This window comes from Chanodichthys erythropterus, chromosome 2, assembly GCF_024489055.1.
Source record: "Chanodichthys erythropterus isolate Z2021 chromosome 2, ASM2448905v1, whole genome shotgun sequence".
Taxonomy (NCBI): Eukaryota; Metazoa; Chordata; class Actinopteri; order Cypriniformes; family Xenocyprididae; genus Chanodichthys; species Chanodichthys erythropterus.
The window spans coordinates 17,495,816-17,512,890 of record NC_090222.1 but is presented as its reverse complement, the minus strand read 5'-3'; the positions used below and the strand labels follow the sequence as shown (position 1 = coordinate 17,512,890).

Here is a 17,075-nt window from a genome sequence, read left to right as displayed (position 1 = left end):
CATAATTCATTAAGATACACATTATTTCCAGTGAAAAGTTAAATGAATGTGTTGCCACCAATCCTGATGCTGATGTGATATAAACTACTCCTTAACGCTTTTACTGGGAGGCATAAATGTTCAAATAGTCCGTAACTTATACTGTTCAATTTCATTACACTGAAAATTAACCAAGAGGTAAAAAGTCTATGACAAAGAAAAAAAAAAAAAGGAAAAAAAGACCAGTTGGTGGTTTTACAATGTAAATTGATTAGTTTTCATTGGTAAAATGAGCTCTATTTCTCAGAGGTCAGAACCATACAGTAAATGATATCTGGCTCTTATGCGAACAATCTCACTTTACATTTTTCACTGTGATATTTTCTGACTATTTTAATATCTTTTTTTGTAAATAATAAGATTATTATCACTGAATAATGAGTAAGCTGTGGGTAACAGCTGTACCACTAACGCATGTGTGTTGTATAGCCCTTAATATTGATAAGCGTTATTGGTTATGAAGATATCAGGTATGACGTGTTGTGGTCATATCTCGGTAACAGCAGATTCGAAAAATACAGGTTAGCTGTTTGGCATCCCCGTATCCTCAGACTGTTCGCAGAGTCTCAGTTTTAACAGCATATACACATGGCTTCAACATGGAGATTCAAAAAGCAGTCCAGGAGGTTTGTCTTTATGCAAATGCCAACCAACACCTGAGCGAGATAATGGTACCGCCATGTTATGCACTAATTTTATGCCAGAATATCATAACATACAAATACATTGATGAGTGCCCTTACTCTTGAGTCGTTTTCTTCGTCTCAGATCCATATTTAATAGCTTAAGGTGAACCGTTTGTCTACACAGTATACCTAAGAGGAGCATAAACGTGTATGTACCCAGTATTACAGAAATCTAATGTATTCTTGTGCTTTTGGTAGTTCAGCGTCCCACACGATGAACCTCCCTTGCAAATCCCAGCACTTGGACGTTGTAGAAAGTGGTGGCTCAGAATCCAAACAAAGTCCCATTGATTATTTATGAGTCTTTTTAAGATGGAGAAAAAAGATGATTGTCAGACATTTCTCTTGGTTTTCGTCTGGGCTTTTCTGCCCAATTGTGTCCCAGAATGGCTTTCGTCGATAGTTCAAAGCGATCTCCAGTTATGTACTGAAGGGCAAACTTGAGGATTTAAAACTCCTTGTGTACTATTTTCAGGATTCCACCAAAACAATTTGAACAGAAACTCAATTGGTACATCCATATTAAATTCACACTGAATAAGATGCAGGCGAAACAATGTATGGTAAGGCTTACTTTCTCTGTCTCACTGTATTCAAAATGAGTTCATTCAATTCTTAAGAGTTTCTGGATATGCTCCTCCTATTGTTCCATCATCATTCCTTTTGACATACGTTGTAAAAACCCTGCCGCACTTCCTCATTATGACGACGTGGATTAGGGTTTAAAAAGAGATAAGATCCAGCATTACGTTTGTCCAACTGTAAGTAGCTTTGCAATTCATCAGTTGGGATGAGCGCTCCACGTTCAACTGATTCCTCTTACACAGATGTTAATTATTAGTCTCCCAGTAGTTCCACCATAGTTATAAGATAAAAGCCGTTCTCTGAAATATATGGCTCCATAGCAGCTATATCTGTAATGTGTAATAATGTAAGATATCTGAGGATAAAAACATGACATAAAGATATGAAAAATGTCCACATCATGTGGAATTTATATTACACTCTATTGATTTTCTATGCGGTAGATTTATAGGCAAAATTTACACAAATAAATAGTTGTATATGGCAGCTTTGATCATAATTATAGCGGCAATTTCATTAACATAAAAAGCACAAAAACTTTGAAGCTCTATCAAACCTGACTTATAACTGTTGTTATCTAATCTTATGTTGTGAATTTGCCACTATATACAATATATATATGTAAATGGTGCCACTTTGCTCTCTGTGTAGTTTCTCCCACTTTGTGGCCCCCTACTTCAAAATCTGTTTCTCTGATGCCTTTACCATCCTCCTACTCCTTTTCTCTCTTCTCTCGTTATTTCTCTCCCTCTTCCGCCCACTCTCTCTCTCCCACAGTCCCTCTACCATCCTCCAACTTCTCACACAGTCTATGCTTCACCCATCTTTTGCTCACACAGTAACTTCATTCTTGCTTCCTGTTCTAACCCCTTGGTTGGATGCCACTCCTCCTCCACTTCCCCCTCCACCAGGGATGAAGTGAAGTTGTTCAATGGTATTTTGCCTTTTAGCTGCAAATGCAAGCCTTCTGGCACTGTGTCCACCAAGAGTCCCTGTTCCCATGACAACTCCTGTTCCTGGCATGTCCCCCCATGCCACTCCTCCGCCCCCGCCTCCTCCCAGGTGACCTGACATCGCGGCCGAATTCCGCTCTTGCTCTCGCCCCGACGTCGGGTGCGAGTTCATCTTGATCATGTGGTGACGGTCGAGTGACGGCGTGGCGCAAACATTCTGCTGCGATTGAGCTTTCTGGTGGCTGACGCGGGGCAGGGTGGGCACCATTCCTCCGCCCCCTCCGCCCGTGTAGTCGCCCATTCCCATACCCATCCCGCTTCCGCCATACTCAACCCCGCTTACCTCCTCCTCTAGATGGTCTGGTGACATCAGCAGCCTCTCCTTGGACTTCTTCAGGGTGTTCTGGTTATTGGAGTTCTTTGATGCACTGGCCATGGCTTTGTAGTATTGGTGCTGCTGGTTCTTCGAGAGCCTTGATAAGGTGTTGCCGTCGGCAAGGGCAAGGAGCTGATCCGTCGACTTGACGCGGCGTGGTGGTTTAGAAAGCGTATCGTAATTCTGGTTTTGCTTTGCTTCCGGAGGTTCCAGAGGGTAAGGATTCGGGGTGTGGCTTGGGGCAGACTGCGGATGAGGTATTCGAGGACGAGTGGCATGGGTGGGAAGCGTGCCTCTTCCCCCCATTGTGTAGTCGCCACCCCAGGGAAGGTGATGCTGGGAGGAATGAAAGGCGGGAGGGGCGTTGTTGGGCCTCCGTTTGGTGGTACAGTAACCTGAATATTCCTCCAATCCTCCTTTCTCTGTAGGTGGAGGAAAACATGTTTAAAAAGATCAGAAAATTAGGCAATAAAAGAATAAACATTAGGGATGCACCGATATTAATAATCTGTCTACTATGATAAGCTGATAATTATAAAATATTAATTTTCATGTTATAGATATAGCTGATAATGACCAATAATGACCAAAATCAAAAATTTGCCTAATATCAATAAACACGAAAAAAGCAATAATTTTAAATTGAATTTATAATGCACAGTATGAAAATACTTAAGAATTTACTTAAGATTTACTTAAGAATACATGTAAAAGTGTTTATTATTAGTTGTACACTAAGTAAATTATCAGTGTTTTTAAAGATTAACTTTAGGTAAGCATTAGATGACGCCAAGTCAAAAAGATGGAAAAATAACATATTACCAATACTGATAACTAATTACACTCTAATATTGGCCAGTAACCAGTATGGTACCAATATACTGTGCATCCCAAATAAAAATGGATGCACAACTAAAATGTTTACAGGATTTGAGCTACAAGCTAGAATGCCATTCAAACATTTATCAGAACCTTTCTTAAAGGGTTAGTTCACCCAAAAATGAAAATTCTGTCATTAATGAATCACTCTTATGACGTTCCACACCCGTTTCACCCGTCCACAGACCTTTGTTCATCTTTGGAACACAAACTAAGATATTTTTGATGAAATCCAAGAGGTATGACTCGTCCATAGACAGCAATATAATCAACGCTTTCAAGGTCAAGAAATGTATTAAAGACATTATTAAAACAGTCGACGTGACTGCAGTGGTTCAACCTTAATTTTATGAAGCGACGAGAATACTTTTTGAGCTCAAAAACAAAACAAAAACGTGTGATGCTGATGCAGGAGTCAACCAATAATGAGTCGCCACTCTGACGTAGAACCTGGAATCGCTGAATACAGAAAAGAAGATATTGTTGAATAAAGTTGTTATTTTTGTTTTGTTTTTGAGCACAAAAAGTATTCTCGTCGCTTCATAAAATTAAGTTTGAACCACTGTATCCACGTTGACGATGTCTTTAGTACCTTTCTGGACCTTGAAAGTGTAGATTATATTGCTGTCTATGGACGAGTCATATACCTCTCAGATTTCATCAAAAATATCTTAATTTGTGTTCTGATGAACAAAGGTCTTACAGGTGTGGAACGACATGAGGGTGAGAATTTAATTACAGAATTTTTGGGTGAACTAACTCCTTAACTCTTAATATAAATTCTTCTACCTCCATCCCAGGACAATGTGTTTAATGCAAAACTTGATCAAAGTCCCTTTCAAGGAAAGTCTGTTCACTCGGCAGCCATATTTGCAACGCCTCTGGGCAGCTATATCAGACACCCAAGACCAAGTCCTATCTATTTGAATGGGAGAATTCTGAAATCTCAAAAACTTCATGGCAAACTCACAATTAAATAACATATTTCAAATGAGCAACAAAATCTGACATGAATTTTCCCATAATAGCGTTAAAAAGCTTATTTTTCAGGCTAGACGAGCCACTGCGTATGTGCAGTCCTATGCGCGAGTCTCAGGTTTCTATGGGAACCGGAGCCTCTTTTATTTAGAAGGCAGGATGTATTCCGCCATATTGAGCATTGCAGTTTCTCCCATTCAAAACTAATAGGAATTAACCGTTTTTTCTATATTTGAAGAGTTTCGTTGCAAAACGAGATAAATCCGTTTTTAACATTTTTGTCAAAACATGTTTATTATTATGTTATCATGTTATTATTTTGTTTTATGGTGCTACTTAGCTGTATTTTTTAAGTTATGAAGGTTTAAATCAAAACAAACCAACTGCAGTTGAATTGATATTAATTGGAATGCACAACCAAAAAACAAGATTTTTGAAAAATTAAAAAAACGGAGTTATCTCGTTTTGCAACGAAACTCTTCATTTATAGTCTTTGACTTGATTTAATTTATATAATAATATTAATACAATCCTATTTTATCCTGTACCTTGAGCCATTTCATCTTTCGGCTGATTAAGTCTGAGTCATTGTATCAGCCTGTATAACCTTCGCCTGTGCAGAACTTTCTTGTCATCCAACTGTAACTCACACTTCCCAGGAGGTTTGATGTCTAGCTGAGAGAGAGAGGCCTTAAGGCTTTATGCGCCTGTACAAGATTGCGGGCGCTTTGCTATGGTTTGCCCTCATTAAAATGACCTTCACAAACATTTATATCTCCCAAGCCATCCAATGAAACACTGACACTGCTTTAAATAAAAACCCAAGTGTACAGATAATTTTCTGCAACATTCTGAGCCCCACATTAGACTATGTCCTCATCATCGAGCAGGTAATTTCTCCTTCAAAACACAACAGTACTAAATGTCACACTGTTTTTGAAATTCGTCCATCTTTTTCTCCTTATTGCTTCTAAATTTGCTTTATGCCTTTGAAATTATGTGGGCTATAATAAGAAAGCAATCATGCCAACCTTTTATGTAATTCTTATAAAACATCATTTCCTTGAGATAAGAATCTTCCTCTCCGATGGTAATAAAGCACTCACCCAGACGCTTGAGAGATGAGTATCTGTTGATCTCAGGCTTCATGGCGGCTTCATACGAGGGTGGCAGCTGAGCCAGGTTATGTAGGGAATGATGGAAGGACGGCTGGGTCTTCATTGCGTTAGTATGCTTACTGGGCTTCAACGTGCCGCCGGCGACCATCTGCATGTTGTTCATACGTGCCCCACGCTCTTTAAAGACACATATGCGCAATGATGGGCGCTGAGGTTATTTCAAACTCTACAGAATATACAACTATGTAGAATTGTTGGTTTTACCTACCGATGGTGGCTGTATGTTTGGGGCTGGAGCCTGTGGTATGGATGAAGTTATGCTGTAGATTCCCCACTGTGAATAAGAAAAAAGGCATAGGGTGTGTGTGTTTTATGGATTTCTGCCTTTATGTGCAATAATTTACATTTAGTATGAACTTACAAAGCACATTTATCCATCTAATACTATAAATGTTGCCCTATTAAGCTCTTTCTAGCTCCACAATGTGTTGAAAATTTTACACCGTCTGTTCATTCTAATGCCATCATATACAGCTTCGTGCTAAATAATTCACAAATGCCCTTTCATCATTTGGCTACTGCTTTTTCCCTGTGTTCCTTTCTTGTCCTGAATTTATACAGTTGGTCGTTCACAAGACTCAAGCTGAGATGGAAACATGAAAGGATCTCTGTATGACATATAATGCAACAATACCTGCCAACTGCAGCCAGGTCCAAAGGGTAAAATTAGTTCACATTCAAAAAATCATTGAATATTAATGAATATTTGACCTAAGACACTTTGTTTCATGTTATAGCTGGTGATATGCGACTAATTGGCTTTTTGTCCATGTATAAATATGATTTCATGCAAAGTCAAATACATACAATAATGGCGACACATGTTTTTTCATTTCTTTAACTTTATCAAAGTAACCAATTTCAACTTCATTTTTTAAGTAATTCAAGATTCAATTAGAAAATGGGTTGAAATGACTGCAGTTTGGACAGCCAAGTCACTGATCACTTGGATAAAGGAATAGACATTAGGAATAGACATTTAAATTTCTTTTACATTTCTTTTATTGGATAAAGGAATAGACATTTAATTTTCTTCTTAACCATAGATGTCACCATTTGTGAGATTTATTTCATTTAAACAGTTATTGGAGTTAAAGGATTTACTTTTTTATCACTAAATGATAGTGACCTCTAAAGTTTTTTTTATGTCTTTTTATTAATGGATGATATGTGGTTACACAAATTCAGTATTATGGTGTGTACGATAACAAATACTGTTTTTTGTTTATATTTTCAAGTGAAAAAATAAAGTAAAATGCTCCCATAAGATATGGGGCAGAAAGCCCCCAGTAGCATGTTGTTGCTGTTGTTTTATAATATAATATTCTTAATATTTTAATCATGATTGATTATTAATAATACATTTTAGATATACACTTAAAACCTTTTCATTTTTCATCATAATATATAGGCTAATGAAACTAAATCATCAATCTTAATTACCGGTTATACTTTATTGCTACTATTACATATCTTGCTTATATATATATATATATATATATATGTATATATCATATAATTATAAGCATAAATGCACACTGCTCTTAAGGGGGCATCTTCCCCTGCATATGGAGATTATGAAGTTTTCCACTCACGTCTGTTATCTTTCTCTCTCTGTAGTGTGGGATATAGATTTTTCGGGGGTCGTCCAAGCGTCCCCTCTCCTCCTCCAGTTCCCAAGGCTACGCTGTTGTTTCTCTCTCCCTCTTGAACTGGACTCGACTGGTGACGCAACATTTCCACAAGAGCCCTGACAGGGAAAGTTGTAGAAATGATTAGACTAGAGAATACGATTTAAAGGGTTAGTTCACCCAAAAATGAAAATTACTCCATAATTTATTCACTCTCAAGTCATCCTAGCTGAATATGACTTTCTTGTTTTAGCCAAACACAATCGGAGTTATGATAAAATATCCTGGCTCTTCCAAGCTTTATAATGGGAGTAAATGGTACCCGAGCCCAAAAGCGCATCCATCCATCATAAAAGTAATCCATATGGCTCCAGAGGGTTAATAAAGGCCGTCTGAAGTGAAGCAATGGATTTTTGTAAGAAAAATGTCCATATTTAAAACTTTAGAAACTAAAATCACTGGCTTCCGGCAACGGCCATACGTGAGTCTAGTTCTGGAGTGACCTCTGACCTCTGACCCATACGTATTGAAGAACATGGAAGCAAAAAACAAAACACCGGAATTAGAACTATAAAATTATTATTTTTTTTTAAAGTTGGTGGTTTTCGATATAAGAGAAGATGAACTTGAGTTTGTTGCCCATCCCTATTTGTTTGAACCGCAAGAGGCGTCTACTCACACCTAAGCTTACACTACATCCTTCCTCTTTTAAATATGGGTATTTTTCTTACAAAAAAACATCGCTTTGCTTCAGAAGGCCTTTATTAACCCCCCTGGAGCCGTATGGATTACTTTTAAAAATCTATGGATTTCATTTCAAAATCTTGGGTACCATTCACTCCCATTACAAAGCTTGAAAGAGCCAGAATATTTTTAATATAACTCCAACTGTGTTTGGCTGAAAGAAAAAAAGTCATATACACCTAGGAATTCTTGAGGGTGAGTAAATTACGGGATAATTTTTTGGGGGGTGAACTAACCTTTTAAGGTAGATTAGACATCCTTTTTTCTGAGACGCATTAGACATGAACTCTCACCTCGGCATGTTGAGTTCTCTGTTCCTAGGCTGCCGTGATGCCTTGTGGAACGCCACCTTAATGGCTACTGCCACTGCCACAGTAAACGAGATGACTCCACCGATGACATAGATGGTGTTGTTGCTCTGTTCGATGCGGCTGAGGTCCGGATGGGAAGGCGCCGATGGCCTGGTCGCAGGGGGGGCTGTATTGGCCCACACAGGGGAATGGTAGTTGTGGCAAATGTTCTGGTCCAGCCTTCGAGTGCGGTCCGGACAACAAAATCGATAATGGCAGGTCCCACAGCAGTAGATGAAGTCATCCTTGGAGCAGTTAAAGGTGAGGTCATACTGCCCCATGACATCATAATAACCTCGACACACGTCCACTTCCACCAGTTTGCGAGAAGGCGGAGCTACAAGCGCTTTTCTATAAGTCGTTACATCAGTCGTTACATTCTTTGGCAGCATTGTCTGAGGCAACGGCCTGAGGGGCATTTCTGCCACTCCAGCTGGCTGCTTTGGCCGACGATTCATGGACTTCCCTCGCATACTCCCACCGTTTTTAGAAAGGGGGTGAAGAAAGGCCCTACCCTGAGATCTGGGGTTGGGCGTCGGGGTGATGGTGATGGGCCCATTTGCTCCGTTTTTTGGGCCCGGGACGCTCGCAGAGGAAACGTTAAGTGGGACAGCGATTAGCAGGAAGAGAATGATGACACGTACTCGAGCTTCCAAGGTGGGCATCATCTTTACATGACTAATGTTGCTATTTTCTCTCGCTGACTCAACCCACCGCACAATGCCGAATTTTGTAAAACCAGCCTGCTTAGAGCTGTATGTAAAATATTCTTGTAGCAGCCCTCTGACGTATGAAATTTGAGTTTATAGCAAAACAGTCCCAAAAGAAAAATCTGTTCTCAAAGTCTGATAAAAGTTTATAATGTGAATGGTCACACTCGGAGACAGCGTGTGAGAAAAAAAAAAAAAAAAAAACTATTTCGATGTGCTTTCAGCTTCAAGGTGAGTTATACAACACATGTTCTCTCAACATGCAGTGTTTCCTGAACAATATGTAAAACAATCCAAATGCTGACAATATTCTGAGCAGGCAACATACAATTGGCTAGTTCTTGTATAAACAGGAAATGAAAGAATATTTAACAAATTGTCAGTTTTGAATGTATTAACAAGGCAAATATTCCCTTTTGTGGCTTTGTTCAAAAAAATAAATTTTCACATATCCGCAGACAAACAAAATGGCTTCTCGTTACTGTCCTCCTATTACTTAAATATCTAGTATATCATGACACATGAAGGCAATTAAGTTGTAGTACATCTGTGTACATTAGACGTATTTAGGTTTAATTCTCTGTTTTGGCACTTATCAGGATGAAAGATTTATTTAAGAGAAAGGGGCAACTGTAAACATCTTTCAAATGTAAACTAATGTTTTGCTTGTCTTCACAATTTTTTTATTTATTTGGGCACTCCTTACATTCAGCAATGGCACTTAGTCTTTAAGCAGATTTCCCTGACCTGTTATGCTCCCTGAATGTTTACTATTATTAACTAGTATAAACAATTTCCATACACTTGGTGAAAAAAAAAATAACCTCCGAAACTAATTTTCTTGTTCTTGTTTACGTGTTAACAGGACTACTCAGAATGGTGAACTCCTTTGAGGGTTTGAGGCCAGTATGATGAGGAATCATTTTGAGTTTGTTCAGCAAACCTCTACATTACTGAACTGAAATGAATGTGCATTTCCTCATTCAGCATGTAAAGAATGACCAAATGGATAATCCTGTGTGCAAATTTACAATAGCTGAAAGATATCAGATATGAACTGAGTCATCTGTCATGTTGTATTTAAAACGTATGCCCTATCGTCACGTAGTTTAGGCGTGTATTAGAGAATGTTCAGTAAACCGACGACACAAACACACACACAAAAAAAACTGATGATGGCAGTAAAGACGTAAAACGTTTTCAAGGCTGATTGTCTTCACAATAGAAATTTCCAAGGAGAGTGTCTCTGACTTCCAGTCTCTTTCCAGTTTCTTACGGTTCACGCAGCAGATATGCTTTTAAGATAAGCCCAGTTTTCATTGAGAAAGGTTTGAAAGCGTTTGCTGAAGCTTTTGGTGAAATGGTTTAAAATCCCATGGTGTGGACATGGCTGTTTCCTCACGATTTTTGCAGGGTTGATCTTGGAATCCACTGGCAGTTATGAAGCGTTCAGTTATCAAGCGATGTGCCTCTGAAAAGAAATCAACACACTGATGTTACATCCTACATGCACACACACGCACACACACACACACACACACACAGACATCAGTGAAAGTTTTTGAAAGATCATAGTTAGCTTGTCAGCTGCATGGCAGCCTATTATTTTCATTGTGACACATATGGCATGTGACAGAAAAAAAAAGGTATGCGGCAACTAATGCGATCAATATAGAATCCACAGAATTCAACATAAAAGAGATTTTTATGGGGCTGAACTGTTATGCACATTAAATCCACATTAGGGATATTTATTTGTTCAACGAGACCATGCATGAACAAGCTTGCACAAGAAATATTAGTGAAAGCCTTTTTGAGCATAGATGAGAAAATGTACTATCCAGACTCAAATGGTTGTAATTCAAGAATGCTTTGGAATACAGACTTAAGGTTAAGGACGCTCAGCAGATTATTGCTGAAGTGAAAGCAGTACAAATGAATATGTAAAGAAGTTACAGACGTATAAGATTACTGTAAAACAAATGTACTGTACAACATTTTTATTTTATACAAAAAATATATTTACAAAATAATTGTTACTCTAAAGTTGCTTTAAAATCAAAGTCATATGTCTAACCAAGTGTGTTTTAAATGTGAAGTTGATATCACAAAAATTTAAGTTCCTATGAGATTTTGTTTTGGCACAATACCAAAAACAGATTTTATTTATATGCATTCTTCTGTAACAAATTAATACATTTCTGTCACAATATCACTTCCATCACAAAACAATCAGCAAATATGGAACCTTGAGTCTCAGAACTTTCTGACAATATGTTTTGTCAAGATCAGAAAATATTCTGATTATAAAATAGTCCAAATAAATGTTGTAATATGAAACACTACACTGGCCACCAGGGGGAGGAGCCCACTAAAAGGTTTTAAAGTGCAGTTTCCATGGTAATGCATAACAGCCGGTTTTTGGTAATGGTTTTCAGAGGGTAATTTTGCATTTTTTAAGCTCTCGAATGATACCTAATTTATGTTCAAAGTTACTAAGAAGTGTGTGGAACAAGTGAAAACAACTTCAAAATATGTCAATGAAAAGAGTCTTAAACATTAAATACAACAAGCTTTCAAACAACTCACAATTTTAGCACATAAACATCTTGCACATGACGTCATGGTGTGAAGTAACATGCAGATGGAGGGCAGGAAGTGATTTTCTACATAGGGAAGCACTATGAAATGCCTATGTTTTGCATCATTTGTTGTTGCTCTAGTCGATCAAACTGAGAAACCACAAGGAGTTTTTATCGTGTACCAAAAGTTGTTGTTCATCAGGGGGAAAAAATGCAAGAAATTTACTGAAAAAAATGCAGGAAAAAGTGCCTTGTAATCTGAGGTCAGAAGGAGCCGAGTCAGATAATACTTGTGTGTGCAGTGACCACTTTGTCAAAAGTTATTACAACTTGCATATGTAACCACTAAGAAAAGAGTAGTATGCTTCAAGAAGGAGGTCGGTGTCCAGTTGCACAAAGCACCTTAATTTTCCTTAGTATAACATACAGTATGTTTTGGAAAACTTCACCATTAGTGTTACACGGAGCGAACAGGTTCAATTCAAATCTTTCAAGACATTATCGGCCGCTTTATATGTTATATAAACATTTTATTCATATAAACACTGATCAAGTAGCATACCCTAAAAAAATAATGTGTCCATGGCAACAATAGACCCTTTTCACATTTCCGGGTTTCTCAGAAGCAGAAGTCGTCATAGTTGGGTAAAATTCTATAGCGGTGAATGAGAGAATACATTAAATATATTTGTTTGTTTTTTCACAACTTTCAAAAATAGGTAAAAAATAGAGAGCGATTGATAACAGCAGTCAGAAGAGAGAAAGGTGTCATTTTAACTATCATCCTCACAGCCGCTGTATTAGAAACACCCTCACAGCAGCGTTAACTAGATTTTTTGTAATTTGATGGAAAGGTAATATAATAAAAATGAAAATATAAAAAACTTAAAACTGTTAAAACACGTCATCACAGTATGTGACAAGGGTCTATAGAATTTTATAAAGGTAGAAGCTGTGTCGCTGTCGTGAAACACTTAGCGGTTTAAGGAATTATATCAAAGACTCTATATGCAACACCCTTAAGTCATTCCCATAGGTAAGGGGAAATCATGCCTTAAGTCTCATACTTAAAGGGATAGTTCACTAAAAAATGAAAATTCTGTCATTATTTACTCACCCTCAAGTTGTTTTATACCTGTATGAATTTTTTTCTTCTGGTGAACACAAAGGAAGATATTTTGAAGAATGTCGGTAATCAAACAGTTGATGGACCCCCACTGACTTCCATAGTAGGAAAAATAAATATTATGGAAGTCAATGGGTCTATCAACTGTCTACCAACTAACATTCTTTAAAATATCTGCTTTTGTGTTCAACAGAATAAAGGAACTCAAACATGTTTGGAACAAACTGAGGGTGAGTAAATGATGACAAAAAATTCATCCCTTTAAGGGAAAAACTTAAAGGATTAGTTCACTTTCAAATAAAATTTTCCTGATAATTTACTCACCCCCATGTCATCCAAGATGTTCATGTCTTTTTTTCTTCAGTTGAAAAGAAATTAAGTTTTTTGATGAAAACATTCCAGGATTATTCTCCTTATAATGGACTTCAGTGGCCTCCAAATGGCTGAAGGTCAAAATTACAGTTTCAGTGCAGCTTCAAATGGCTTTAAACGATACAAGGAATAAGGGTCTTATCTAGTGAAACGATCTGTCATTTTCAAAAAAAATGTTTGAAGAATACAAGAGTGCGGTTTGGCAGAAGCACTTGGAAGGCAATCATTTGTTTATATAAAGCATATACATTTAAATTTTTTTCAAAAATGACAGATTGTTTCACTAGATAAGACCCTTATTCCTCATCTGGTATCGTTTAAAGCCCTTTGAAGCTGCATTGAAACTGTAATTTTGACCTTTAACCATTTAGAGGCCATTGAAGTCCATTATAAGGAGAATAATCCTGGAATGTTTTCATCAAAAACCTTAATTTCTTTTCGACTGAACATTTTGGATGACATGGGGGTGAGTAAATTATCAGGAAAATTTTATTTGATAGTGAACTAATCCTTTAAGGTGCTTTACGCAGCCAGGCACTAGAAAAGTTGCTTAAAGTATTGTTGACAGGCAAATATTCCAAAATTGCTCCTCTTTATAAAGTAAGGATCACATCCAACATTTGTTGTGATTTACAGGCTACTGTTTATAGCCTAAACCAGTACATTAAGGTCTATCCTCCATCTTGTCCATTCTGCTTTTCACTTCCTGCCCTCCATCTGAATTTCATGCATCATCAGAATCACGTGATTGCAAACAAGCTATACACATTAGAAAAACCTCATCATTACAGTAGCAAGCTAACTTGTTTTTTAGCATTATTGGTAAATAATCTCTACATACACTCTGAGCATCATATTAGTTCTGGTTCTTTGATCATTTTGAATCGAATTTGGCAAAATGTGTGAGTCGTTCCCACAAGATTTTAGAACCGTGGCAATCAGATCACTCCAGATTTCCTTGTGATTTGTAAACCAAGCTGAATTCGGAACCGCATACTATTCTTTCTAGCATACTATTCTTACTATTTTCCCCATATCTTTTTTTTTTACCCCTGTGACACTCTGGGCAGAAATAGTAATTGTAGTATGCTAATATGTGGTTCTGAATTCAGCACCAGATTAAAAGGATAAAATAGAATCAGCTCATCACAAATCAAACTTCACCGTGTTTCTTGCGCACATTCGATTTCTAAATGTCAAAATAACAAGGAATGCTATGATTTTCTGCAGTGTAATGGAGTAAAAAGTAAGATATTATGCACTGAAATGTAGTGAAGTAAAAGTTCTTGAAAAACACACTTAAAAAACACTACAATAACAGTACACTGTAAAATAATTATTATTATGATTTGTTATCACAACATTTTTTCTTTTGTCAGATCAACTTCAATAATTAATGTGATTCATATATTAAATATATATTTATTAAACCAATTGCCTTCATTGTATTAACTCAATTTTTTTTTAATTATTTAAATGAACTCAAAATTAAGGCAACCAGGTAACTTACTTTTTTAAGTTAAACCAACTATTCTTTTTTTACAGTGTAATATACTTTGAGTACATAAGTCGGCATGAAACAGAAGTCTTTTCTTCCCTATTGTGATGTATATTCAAGTGAAACGGTTCCTCGAACAAGAAAAAATGGTAACACTTTACAATAAGGTTCATTAGTTAACATTAGTTAATTTATTAACTAACATGAACTAACCAGGAGCAATACATTTGTTACTGTATTTACTAATCTTAGTTCATTAACATTAGTTAATGAAAATACAGTTGTTCATTGTTTGTTCATGTTAATTTACAGTGCATTAACTAATGTTAACAAGATATTAATAATATATTAGTAAATGTTGAAATTAACATTAATTTATGCTGTATAAGTGCAGTTCATTATAAAGTGTTACCGGAAAAAAAAAAAAGTATGGCGGGGCTTTATTTTTAGGCAACTAATTTGATTATCAGAGAAGATGTAAGAAAAATAATTTTTGATTTCATGGTAACTTTAACATTTAGATATAGATTTAATATCTACTGTTAAATTCAAGCAAGATTATAATAGATTACCTTTATTATATACTCCTTAAATCTGTACTTCAACTTAAATCTAACATTTGCACTAAGTGCAGTACAGCTGCAGATTTCAGCTCATGACGCTGAGAAAGAAAAGAAGAGATGATGTGATGACCATTTGTCTAATGTGTTACAAGTCACTATGAATCAGAAGCATTGAGAAAAGTGAATAGTAGCAATGATCTGAACAAATAGTGATCAGTCCTTTTCAGAGAGCATAGCATGATGCATGACATGAGGGAGGGGGTAGAGCGAGAGAGAGAGAGAGAGAGAGATGCTGCTTTCCTGACACTGTAGGTCTATGTGTCAGAATGTTTGTGAGGAAGTAAAAGAGACAAGTGTTGTGCTAGTGTTATTCTGTAATCAATACCTATATGCCTTTTTTTTACAATTGTAGGGGCCCGAGAAAAACCATCGCGCAGATAAAAAAAAAAAAAAAAAAAAAAGGTTGGGAAAAGTACAAAAGAAAAGAGAGATAAATGCAGGGTAGATATTTAAATATGAGCACAGCATAGCAGAAGTGCACAGAGCCAGAGGTATGACAGAAGAGAGGTGCTTTGTGTGTTTGTGTGTGTGTGTGTGTGTGTATGTGGGAGGGCAGCGTGTGGGCGGAAGAGAATGGAGAGCGTTCAGTGACACCACTTACTAACACACATACGCACACAGTACACGCAGTACACAACACCGGGAACATACAGTGCTACATAGACAGTATGCTGGCTCGCACGGGAATACTAACATGCTCTCATAATGCACACAACACGATCCCTAAACATGCATTTTACAGGTATATAAAATGTGCAGCCCTTGAAAAGAGTGAGTACACAAAATCTGTTGTCGCAGATCAACAAGTTAATGGTGTAAGAGAGACCAACAGCACGGCTTCGATGTAATGAGGCACAGATATCACAGAGGAAAACTGCACAAATAGAAGCCACATAAAAATCTGCAAGAATCTGCGGTTATGAATCATGTCTACAGTGGCGGTGTGGCACCAAGCTGGTTCTGCACATCAGCCAAACTATTGAGCTATTGACTGGAGGTGGGGGGGCCCTAATGCAGGTATTATTTTAGAATACATCGGCATAGGAATACACAGAAAATACTGGCTTAAATCCTCAAAAAATGAAAAGAGAAACTTAGTAATTAAATAGTTTAAATGCTACATAAATAAAACAATAATAGCAAATTATTCTTTGAATTATTTTGGAAAGTGATAAACAATATTATGATCAAAAATCTGGGTACAAGAACTGCTAAGATTAAAGTTATTGCAGATTATGTATAACATATTATATTATATTAGGTAACACTTTATTTTACACTGTCATTGTTACATATGTTACATGTATTTACTGTAGTATTAATTATGCATAATTTCTTTATGCATAATTACATGCAATTAACCCTAAACCAAACTCTCATCCTAACCCTAACCTTATAGTATGTACATGTAATTAATTGTCATTACTCAGTACTTAAATGTATAATTACACTATAACATGGACAACTTAAAATAAAGTGTAAACTTATATTACATTATATTATATTATATTATATTATATATTATATTATATTATATTATATATTCATTAAGGGGCAATAAATTCAAAAGTTGTGTGGCAAAATGTTATATTATATTATATTATATCATATTATATTATATTATATTATATTATATTCATTAAGGGGCAATCATTTCAAAAGATGTGTGGCAAAATGTTATATTATATTAATTATATTATATTATATTATATTATATTATATTATATTATATTATATTATATTATATTATATTATATTATATTAT

At 36.4% G+C, this 17,075-nt stretch overlaps 1 protein-coding gene across 1 annotated transcript; it reads right to left on the bottom strand.

Moving 5' to 3' along the window:
• Positions 1 to 1,994: 1,994 nt before the first annotated feature.
• Positions 1,995 to 9,401, bottom strand: LOC137031779 (protein shisa-7). The gene is made up of 5 exons (XM_067403050.1): positions 8,343 to 9,401; positions 7,270 to 7,424; positions 5,883 to 5,948; positions 5,603 to 5,791; positions 1,995 to 3,061 (listed from the first exon to the last, which is right to left on the bottom strand). The coding sequence occupies exons 1-5, from the start codon at positions 9,065 to 9,067 to the stop codon at positions 2,142 to 2,144; spliced, it is 2,055 nt and encodes a 684-aa protein (XP_067259151.1). The 5' UTR covers positions 9,068 to 9,401; the 3' UTR covers positions 1,995 to 2,141.
• Positions 9,402 to 17,075: the final 7,674 nt, after the last annotated feature.